General features: G+C 43.2%; 1 protein-coding gene across 3 annotated transcripts in view; it reads left to right on the top strand.

Moving 5' to 3' along the window:
- Window positions 1–9821, top strand: part of man2b2 (mannosidase, alpha, class 2B, member 2) — a 65932-nt gene extending 56111 nt beyond the window's left edge. For 2 of the 3 annotated variants that reach the window (XR_015081033.1, XM_086008157.1), the window contains 2 exons: window positions 1747–1864; window positions 9221–9821. Coding sequence is in view for 1 of the 3 variants with exons in the window: in XM_086008157.1 (XP_085864283.1) it covers window positions 1747–1864; window positions 9221–9315 (213 nt within the window). In the remaining 2 variants the exon portion in view is untranslated. Of the gene's footprint in view, window positions 1–1746; window positions 1865–9220 lie in introns of those variants that run through there. The other variant, XR_015081032.1, reaches the window with a different exon arrangement.
- The last annotated feature ends 1117 nt before the right edge of the window (window positions 9822–10938 follow it).

Below are 10938 nucleotides of genomic sequence, written 5' to 3' on the forward strand. Positions count from 1 at the left end.
CAGATGTTGCCTGGCCTGCTGAGTTTTTCCAGCTTTTTCTGTTGTTATTTCAGATTTCCAGCATCTGCAGTATTTTGCTATTGAACGTGTGTGTGTGTGTGTGTGTGTGTGTGTGTGTGTGTGTTTGTGTGTGTAGCACCTTCAATGTAGTAAAACGTCCCAAGGCGCTTCACAGGAGCATTATCAAACAAAATTTGATACCAAACCATATAAGGAGATATTAGGGCAGATGACCAAAAGCTTGGTTAAAGAGGTATGTATTAAGGAGTGTCTTAAAGGAGGAAAGAGAGCTAGTGAGGCGGAGAGATTTAGGGAGGGAATTCCAGAACTTAGGGCGTTAGCAGCTGAAGGCATGACCGCCAGTGGTGGAGCGATTAAAATCAGGGATCTCAAGAGGGCAGAATTGGAGGAACGCAGATATCTCTGAGGGTTGTAGGACTGGAGGAGATTACAGAGATAAGGAGGGGCGAGGCCATGAAGGGATTTTAAAAACAAGGACGATAATTTTAAAATCGAGGCGTTGCTTAACTGGGAGCCAATGTACGTCAGCGAGCACAGGGGTGATGGGTGAACGGGACTTGGTGCGAGTTAGGACACATGCAGCAGAGTTTTGGATGACCTCAAGTTTACGGAGGGTAGAAAATGGGAGGCCGGCCAGGCGTGCGTTGGAATAGTCAAGTCTAGAGGTAACAAAGGCATGGATGAGGGTTTCAGCAGCAGATGAGCTGAGGCAAGGGCTTAGTCATACGATGTTATGGAGGTGGAATTAGGCCGTCTTAGTGATGGCGCGGATATGTGGTTGGAAGCTCATATTGGGGTCAAATACGACACCAAGGTTGTGAACAATCTGGCTCAGCCTCAGACAGTTGTCAAGGAGAGGGATGGAGTCGGTTGCTAGGGAACGGAGTTTGTGGCGGGGACCGAAGACAATGGCTTCCGTCTTCCCAATATTTAGTTAGAGGAAATTTCTGCTCATCTGGTACTGGATGTCAGACAGCAGTCTGACAATTTGGAGAGGTTGAGAGAGATAGTGGCGAGGTAGAGCTGGGTGTCATCAGCGTACATGTGGAAACTGACACTGTTTTCAGATGATGTCGCCAAGGGGCAGCATGCAGATGAGAAATAGGAGGGGGCCACGGATAGATTCTTGGGGCACACCAGAGATAATGGTGCAGGAGCGGGAAGAGAAGCCATTCCAGGTGATTCTCTGGCTATGACTGGATGGCTAAGAATGGAACCAGGCGAGTGCAGTCCCACCCAGCTGGACGATGGTGGAGAGGCGTTGGAGGAGGATGGAGTGGTCAACTGTGTCAAAGGCTGCAGACAGGTCGAGAAGGACAAGGAGGGATAGTTTACCTTTGTCACAGTCACAGAGGATATCATTTGTGACTTTGATAAGAGCCGTTTCAGTACTGTGGCAGGGGCAGGATCCTGATTAGAGAGATTCAAACATGGCGTTCCGGGAAAGATGGGCACGGATTTGGGAGGCGACAACACGTTGAAGGACTTTGGAGAGGAAAAGGAGGTTTGAGCAGTAGTTTGCAAGGATGGAGGGGTCAAGGGTTGATTTTTTGAGGAGAGGGGTGATGGCGGTAGATTTGAAGCAGAGGATCCAAACTGCATTTCAAAATCTGTCTTATTTTTAGTAATCAATGGCTTTTTATTTGCAAACCAGTTACATAACGTTTGAGTCCCCCATCAATTAAATAACGTCTAAATTCTCTTTCTACATGAAAACTCTGACAGGACCTGTTGAAGGTGCTGGGAACAGTGGTGTCTGTTGAAGAGCGCTCGCTCACAGGAATCTGGAACATTAACACGCTCAAACGCTGGAAATGGAGAACAGCACAGCAACAGGATATGGGTGAGTTACTTCAGTTTACTGTTTTAAAATTAATTTTTGAGATTTTCAAAGTAAGGGGCACCAAATTCCTGTGAATGGAACCTTTCCTTTGCTTGTGATGCCCAATATCCACATTAAAGCACTCCTAGATCAGTTATGGCTGCTTGTATACTTGTGCTTGTTTGGGTCGGAGGCCAGTATCCATGAGCCAGCTCTCTGTATTTACACTACTTTTTAATTCTAAAGACCATCTACTTCTTGTCACCACTTTTTTTTCTCCTTTTTTTCAAACTGCAACTTTCACACCTGTGTTAGATGTTCTAGGACGTGGTTTTTCATTCAAATCGACGAGCAGACTGCAACTTTCACACCTAGTTACCTAACTTAAAGGTTCTGAAATTTTTTTTTTTTTTTTTTTTTTAAAGAGGCTGTTGACCACAATCCTGTCCAGATTGTCCTCTCCCTTCCCTCCCCTCAACTTTAATACAGCAATTATCTGTGAATATTTCTTAACAATGTAACTTCCCTGTGTTATCAGTAGTCTTATTTAGTGCATTGGTACCAATATGCATTGATACCGAAATCATACTTATATGAATATATTTTAATGAACAAAAAAACCCCCAGAATATTACAAAAGCTGGAAATCAAGTCTGGAGCAAGAAAGCACCATGCATACCGTCAAGACTGCTCCATCCAGTGAATGTATGATTATTTTATCATAGACTACCTGCCCAACACCTACCTGTTGATCCCTGTAATTTAAGGAATGCCAAATTCCTTCCACACCATTCCTGGAAAAAATAGAGCAATGCTGTTTAATATCTCCTGTTTGATGGTGTTACTTGACTACAAACTAACCGTCTCTTTGGGGAATCTGTTCTACATGTTTACTATCCTGCGGAGAAAAATATATATTTTTTTCAAATCTCCACCCTTGCTCAAAACTTGTGAAATTTCTACTTTACTTGCGAAAATAATTTTTTTGTGAAGTCGCTGCTGCTTTCTGCAGTTGCGTGCATGTAGAAACAGGAACTGGGTGGGTTGAGATGGGTTTGTGAGGTACGTATTTGAGTATGTGTACATACCTTTTATATATTAAAATCTTACTATAGTGTGCACTTCCGGTGTGCTTTTTATAACAACATTTACAATGGAGACTGCCTGTATAAACATTTATAATGGGTTCCTGTTTGTAAACATTTTTAATGGGAAAACTATATGGAAACATATTGCCGTTTCAGTTTGTGGGTGAGCTAATCAAATCATTTCAAATGCTTTTTGAAAAATCTTTTATCCAGCATATTTTGTGACTGAAATTTCTAATAGCCAAAATAAGATTTTAGGCAAAATAAAAATTGTGAAAACATACAAATTTCCCAATAAAATGTTTGAATGTATCCATTCTGAGGCATCGACAAATTTGGGGAAATGATTCAGGGGTTTGGTGCTCGACTGAAGATTTGAGTGATCGGTATTATTTTTTTTAAAAGGCAAGCAAGCAAGAAAGACTTGCATTTATATAGCGCCTTTGACAACTTCAGGACTTCGCAAAGTGCTTTCCAGCCAGTTAAGTACTCTTGAAGTGTAGTCACTGTTGTAGTGTAGGAAACGCAGCAGCCAATTTGCAAACAGCAAGGAAATACATGTAGCATGTTGTGACAATTGCCCTGTGTAGTTTGCTGTGTTTAGCATGGAAGTTTTCATTGTCGCTAGTTCTCCTCATCCCCTCCAGCATTCACTCTCTCCTTCTCCCTCTCCTGCCAGACCCCCCACCTCTCTCCTTCCCTTCAACGAATATAATACATATTTTAATATATTGTTTAAAAATAATGCAACTGTGAGGCTTTCCTGTCGGTCATATCACACTTCAGCCATCACGTGTCTACATGCATGGGTGGCCTTATGGATCTTCTGTGACATCACTCATGATGAGTTGGAGGATAGGCTCTCTTTTTTTCCCTCTGACCTGTGTCTGTTGTCTCTGTGCCATAGAGAGCATGGTACATCGATGTTTGTGCTCTTTCCCTTCTGTCTCTGTTGTATTTCTCTCCCCTTTTTTTGGTTTACTGTTTGTATGCTATTCTGTTTTTCTCCAGTTCTCCACTTATGTGTTTGTACATCTTGTGTCTGCTTTTCTCTGTCTCTCTCCTCTTCTTGTTTTGTATATGCAGTGACAAAGGTGGGGTATGGCGAGTGCTCCAGGCTGGCATCAGGGAGTGGAGAGAATCTGACCAGGGAAGGGAGGAGCAGTGGGAGGGCCTTTGGCTAGGGCCAAAAAACTAAAGTCCGGTGGGTAGCCACATATGGAGTGTAATGCCTTTTACTTGGAGGTCTCTGAGGTAATTATATATAGTAAATAAGTGTAACATTTAAAAATAAAAATCATTCTCGGGGATGTGGGCGTCACTGGTAAGGTCGACATTTATTGCCCATCCCCAAAACTGAGTGGTTTGCTTGGCCACTTCAGAGGACAGTTAATAGTCAACCACATTGGTGTGGGATTGGAGTCACATATAGGCCAAACCGGGTAATGGCACTTGGTTTCCTTCCTTAAGGACGTTGGGTTTGTACAACAGTCCAACTTTTGAAGTCCAACAATCCATGGTGCCAGCTTTTTATTTCCAGAACTTTTTTTTTTTAACCTAAATTCAGATTTTCAGACTGCAATGGTGGGATTTGAACTATTGCTTGATTATTAGTCAAGGCCTGTGGATTACTAGTCTAATAACATAAACAGTACACTACTGTTACTTCATGACACACATTATGGAAAGACAAGACATGACATAAAAGTGTTACAGGAGATCCACATTGTACACAAAACAAATAGCTCGGGGGTAGGAGGGGAAGGAAGAGGGAGGGAGGGAGGAAGTATTTCGTCCGGATGCTCCAGCCATCATGGTGTGGGGCAGGCTTGATGGATCAGCTGGTCTTTTTCCTGCTCCTTCAATTTTGTCTGTTCATACTAACAAATCTCACATTGCATTGTCCAGGGTGAACTTGAAGTTTTTAGAAGATGTTGGCCCAGAACTTGGGGTCGGGGGCTTGCCGCGCGTGCAAGCCCCCGATGTGCGCTCACCCTGCGCGCCGACATCTGAAACCTGGCCCGCAGTGGATTTCCTTTCAGTGGCCAGGTTCTGATGTCGGCGCGCTGTGCTAACCTGACCCAGCGGCGTAGTTAGTGCGATGTGCCGGCTGGGATCAGGTGAGCACTGTTCAGCCAATCAGGGGAGGGGAAACTTCATTCATAAGTTTGAGAGTAAGAACTGTCAAACTCATGAAGTACTGCACCCCAAAACACTATTTAAACTTCAAATAAAATTTAAAAAAACATCCCAATCATTAAATTAAGTATAAATAAGTTTAAAAAAATAATTTAAACAATTTTTGTTTTTGAAAAAAATTAATTTTTAATAAAAAGGGTCTAAAACTAAACTTACCTTATTGTAGATTCTTTAAAATAATAAACCTGTGGAAAAAAAAATTCTAAATTGCACTAAAACACCACTTACCTGTAAAAATAAATACTTACATGTGCTTTTTACAAGCGTAAAGACCGGAGGACTTTACACATGCGCAAATCCCCCAAAACAGAGGAAATCCAAGACGCACGCGCTGCCCCCTACAGCGCACGCGCTAGCCTCTTCAACTCTTGGGTTAGAGGAGAGGAAATGCCGGTTTTCAGCGCATGCGCTGTGCATGCTGAAAACCGGCATTTCCTCCGGCCAGACGCGTGAGTACCCCTTCTGTACTCACGCGTTTGGGGAGGAATTACTGCCCCGGTATTGTGCTGAACTAGTATCATCATGGACACTGATCTATCAACATGGGGAACAGTTCTGGAATGTAGGTGCCCACTTGGGTGCCTTTTCTCAGTAGTAGTGGCTAGGCTTTGATCAAGTCACAAAAACCAACATACCTGATCTGTTTGCAGTGCCCAATTGGAATTTCAGGGCTCTTGTGCCCTTCCCACTCCCTGATTTTATGTCTGTGGCGGTAGTAGTGCTCAGGTCTTGAGCCTACCACTTCCAGCCTTTCAATCCCAATTTCCAAACCTCCATCTTCCAACGCCCGACCTTACCTCCCTCCGCTCCCCCCCCCAACCACATCCACAGAGCCCTATGCAAACATTGTCTCTTTAAATATTTTTACAAACAAAGTCTATTTTTACAAACAAAGTCTATTTTCACCTCGGTGCTCTTTAAATCGGCTTGTAATTTTTTATTACTTAACCCTTCATATTGGCATATATGACCCAACAAAATCCACCACAAACAGACTATTTAAACATGCAGATTATTTGGTCATTTATCCCATTGCTGTTTGTGGGACCTTGCTGTGCACAAATTATCTGCCACGTTTCTCTACATTGCAGTGACCACACCTCAAAATAATTCATTGGATGTGAAGAACTTTGGGACATCCTGGGCGCGATCTTGCCAGCCCTGGGGAGGCGGGTTTGGAGGCGGGACTGCCGGGAAAATGGCAGAATCTGGGGGCAGGTACCCATCCCGCCCCCAACCCGCCTCCGTGCCATCTTCCCGGGAGGCGGGTAGCCGACCCGCGCGGGGTCCCATCTCCTGGAGGCGGGAAGGGGATTACAGCCACTTAAAGGCAGTTAACAGGTAGATAAGAGGATTATCCCCATTTTACCCACACAAGTGCGGGCTTCCCGAAGGCTGCGAACCCCGCCAGGGTCACCGAGGCGAGCAATGGGTCTGCGGGGGTCGGAGGGGTGCTAAAGTGCACTGTGGAGGTGAGTGATGGGTGCAAGTGTGGAGAGGTAAGTATGTGAGGTAAGTGGAAAGTGATAGAAAATGTTTACTTACCTTTGTTTCTTCCTGCAGGCCTCAAACGTTGGGGATGCGGAGAGTCTCGCACCTCATCGGCAGAGATGACAGATGGCTGCAACATTCTCCAATGCAACAACCATCTAATTTCTGCTCACAAAAGAGGTTTGATGAGTCTTGAATACAAGAACTCATCAAACTACAGAGAATGTCCGTGTTTGACAGCTTCACAGAGCTGTCAAATGATGACAATTCATCTGTCAAAAATTTTTAACAGATGAAATATCATACGCTGATGTTCTCTGTAACCGGCTTCCCCTTAATTGGCCTGCTAAGCCCGCTGGGCAGGCTTAACAAGGTTAATCAAGGGAAAATAGCATGGGTTGGTCACAAGTCAATGGAGGCAGGATTAAAACCCAACAAATGGGAGTCCCGCCTCCAAAAGCTCCCGATTGGCAAAATCCAACACCCTGAGTTTGTGAAAGGTGCTATAGAAATGCAAGTTTTTTCTTTCATTTAAAAAAAAAATACTATACAAATATTTAAGACATTCATCTTTAGTTGCTTTGGCAAAATAAAAGCTTGAACCTAACTTCATGAAATCTGCCATCTTCTCTATCTGATCTGCGTGAAGTTATGTCTGCACCTCTGCCTTCCGCCATCCCCAACACAGGTCTGGCACCTTGGATCATCTGGTACCTGAGGCCATCTGCCCAGAACGTCTGCCTTGCCCCTGCCCATTTCAGTTGCTGGTCTGCCCACCCTGTTCCCCACTGCTGATGCTCTTATGGGCCTTGGCCACTCACATCTTTGGGCCCACCATTATGGGCTTCAAGCCTTGCTCATCTGGCCTCCGTCCATCTTTTGCCACCATCATCTACCCTCTGGTCTTTCCTCTTGCTGATGAAATTCCTCCTGCCCCTGTCATCGCTATTGTGGCCTTGGTCATCAGGCCTTGAATCGCACAACGCAACCCTGCTGCCTCTGCCATCTGTTTATACATTATAAACCCTTTTAAGTTCTTTAAAAAAAATTAAAATCCTCTTTCACAGCTCAGTGGAAAAGGTGAATGAATCAAATCGTGCAAAATATTTTTTGAAAATGTTTTCAGCCTCTGTATTGAATCTCCTGTAAACTGAGAACTTATTACTGAAAATAAGGTTTGTAATGCAATGTAAAAGATAACAATTTACAAGAAAATTATTGAATTTATCACTACAATGTAATTTTTCTGTTAGAAATGCTTTTAATAATGCTTTCTATCGGATGCCTGTGCCTATGTGAGAAGCTCGAGTCCGAAGTTCATGCAGGCTCCTGAACCATGGCTGTTAGCTGAAGGGATTGAAGACAGTAGCGTACAGTTTTCAGCAGGCACTTGTGCCTACATTTTCCTGAAGTGCTTACGAGTGACTGCAAGACCGGCCATTCACAGTGTGTCCTTGAGATGTATGATCTGTTAGTGTAATTTGTTCATCAGTCAAAAAGATCCACGAGCTTATGGTGGCAATCCATACCATTTCCAGTGTGTACCTCTTCAGTAAAAAGATTCATTGTTGATCCTGCAGCCAGCTGTGACAGATTACTGTGTGCGCAAGATCACATTTTGCTTCATAGGGAAAGTGGGCTTGCCTGTTTAAGCAGATATTTGATTTGGGAACAAGTATCTGGGGTGCACCTAGATCATAATAATTGCCTTTTGAGCAATTATTTTCTCACATGGATTGGTCTTTATTATCCCAAATGGAGATGGTAAGGACAGAACTAAAAGGGAAAATAACATTTTTATATTGATGAAATATGAGAAGGGATTAATCAATGTCCCTGGGCTTGGGAGGGAACAACCAGCCAGGCTTCCTGCTCCAGATTGCTGTCCGGTGATTCCTGATGGAAAGTGCTTGTGTGTGGTAGCCAAATGAAGGTAGGATTGAGCTCAACTGTGATGACTTTTGTGAGACTCACCCAGGCCATCTGGAAAATCGGGAGATTTCCCGAGTTCCCCTGTGAATGGTTCCATAACGCTGTAACTCATAATGGTGCCCCTTTATTCCTTGAGAAGGACCATCATTAAGTATGACAAGAGCCCTGATTAAAAGGTTCTACTTAAATACAAGTGCTATTGGGGAAAATATTTAAAAGAAGAAAAGATACAGATAAGAAAATATTGGACTAAAGTTCCTGGCCTTTGCTGTAAAAAGACATACTCTGAAAAGATGGGCAATAAAGGCAAAACGCTGCTCCTCTATTGCACGCAGAGGTTTACTTGGGTAAAGTGTGGTATGTGAGGCAACACATTTATTTTTATTTCTGCAGTTGGCAAGGAAAATACTATTTACCACGAATCGATCAGGTGACCTCTTTAAAAAAAACCTCTTTACAAATTCTTTTTCTGAAAATATGTACCCCTCTTTCACTGCACCCCCTGCCTTGTTGCAAGTGTTACCTCTGACTCACTGTGAGCAATGCCACCAAGATCTACTAATAGTCAAAAATATTTTTACAAATATTTTTTGTGATGGTATTAAAACTGCCGACTAAAAGCATTCAAGCACTGTGTTCTGATCCCAAATCCCGTCTTCTTTCATAGATCTTAAAAATGACACAAGATGGCTAACTGAAGACTTCACTGTCACCATTCAACCCAAGGAGATGAGAACATTCTTTGTACATTTTCAACAGTAAGAAAACTATGAAGAGAATGTGAAGTCTGAAAATTTTCACCGAACACTGTTCCTGTGTCAAGTTGCACTGTTCCTGTGTCAAGTTGCACTGTTCCTGTGTCAAGTTGCACCTTGTTTTCATTGTGTAAAACACCAGCAGGTGTTTTTGTCAATGTTGGGAGAAGAAAAACTAGCCTATTGGATAGCAGTACTACTTAAGTAGGAGGAATATTGAAAATATTTTTCTACTGCAGGTGCAAGCAAAGGGGATGTGAATATGCAAATCAACCTTAAATTAAACCTTCCATTGTTCATGAATGGGAATTAAAGAAAATGCATCAGGATGGAACACTGTGCAGGCTTTATCTGAAGGGTACCGTTGAAAATCCTAAGGCTGACCAATTTAGTTTTTATACAATCTACAAATCCAACTGTAGATACTTCATTTTTATTTTGCTGCAAGGAATGATACAGAATCAATGTTTCTCTGTTCACTTCATTGCAAAATAAACTAGTTGTGGATCTGCATTTGGCCACATCTCATTAAAGTGACTGGCAAAGCATATGTGACGCGTGTGAAAGATGCGGGGGTCTGAATTAGCAATGTTGCACCCATTTTATGGGCCTAAACCGGGCTCAACGACAACCAATTTGGCCTGAGCCCAATCTGCATGAGCATTCGGACCACTGCTAAATTGGTTGAGGCCTTTTTTTTAGCTGACCATGGCTACCTCCTGATATGAGCACAGGTCTTATTTCAGTATTGAAATGAAGTTGTTGCTCTCATTTCAGACTTCTAAATTTGTTTGCTCTATTCAGAGCTTGCAGTGTGCTGGGTCTTGAGCAGCTTAACCTGCAGTCCTTAAAGAGGCCGCTCAAAAAAAGCCCTAAAATGTGGGAAAAAATTAGGATTTTGTGGTTTCTGAAGGAGCAGGAGTGTTCCTCCTGGCTTCACAAATCAACTGTGGGCCGTTGTCAGCCCACCCATCCTCTCTTGCTATTCCCACCCACCCCGGACTTATCACTAGGCCTTGGACAAAATTAGTATGGTCCCAACAGGGGGGCTAATTACCGCTCGCAACTCACCTGCTTTATTCTTTTGAGGCCCGAGGACGAATTTACTTCAGTCCTCGGGCCTTTCTGTTCCAGCGCATCGTCGCTGGATGCTGCCAGAATTGCTTCAAGATTGGGACGCTAAAGAATTTACATCCCATGATGTCCAATTCAGGTCATAAGGGTGTACTATTGTTACACCCTGGGGTTATGCTATCATCTGACTAGATATTAGGCAGTATGGGCACACTTCTGTACATAAGATGCATGGATCGCTTACAGAAGTGACCAGCACTGCTAAATCTCCAAGAATATCTGAGGCGGATCTGAAATTTGTAACAGTAGCACTGTCATCTAAGTCTGAAAGTTGTGGATTCAAGCTCCATCCCAGACCTGAAGGGAGTGCTGTATTATTGGAGGTGCTGTCTTTCAACAAGACATTAAACTGAGTTCCTGCCTACCTCATCAGATAGATGTAAAGGATCCCACAACAACATTCAAAGAAGAACAGTGCGTTCTCCCAGTACCACAGCCAATATTCATCTCTCAATCTGTAGCACCAAAACTCTTTTTAACTGATCATTAATCTCAT

Source organism: Somniosus microcephalus, chromosome 2, assembly GCF_052327205.1.
Source record: "Somniosus microcephalus isolate GS21.2 chromosome 2, FLI_Smic_1.0, whole genome shotgun sequence".
NCBI classification, from domain to species: domain Eukaryota; kingdom Metazoa; phylum Chordata; class Chondrichthyes; order Squaliformes; family Somniosidae; genus Somniosus; species Somniosus microcephalus.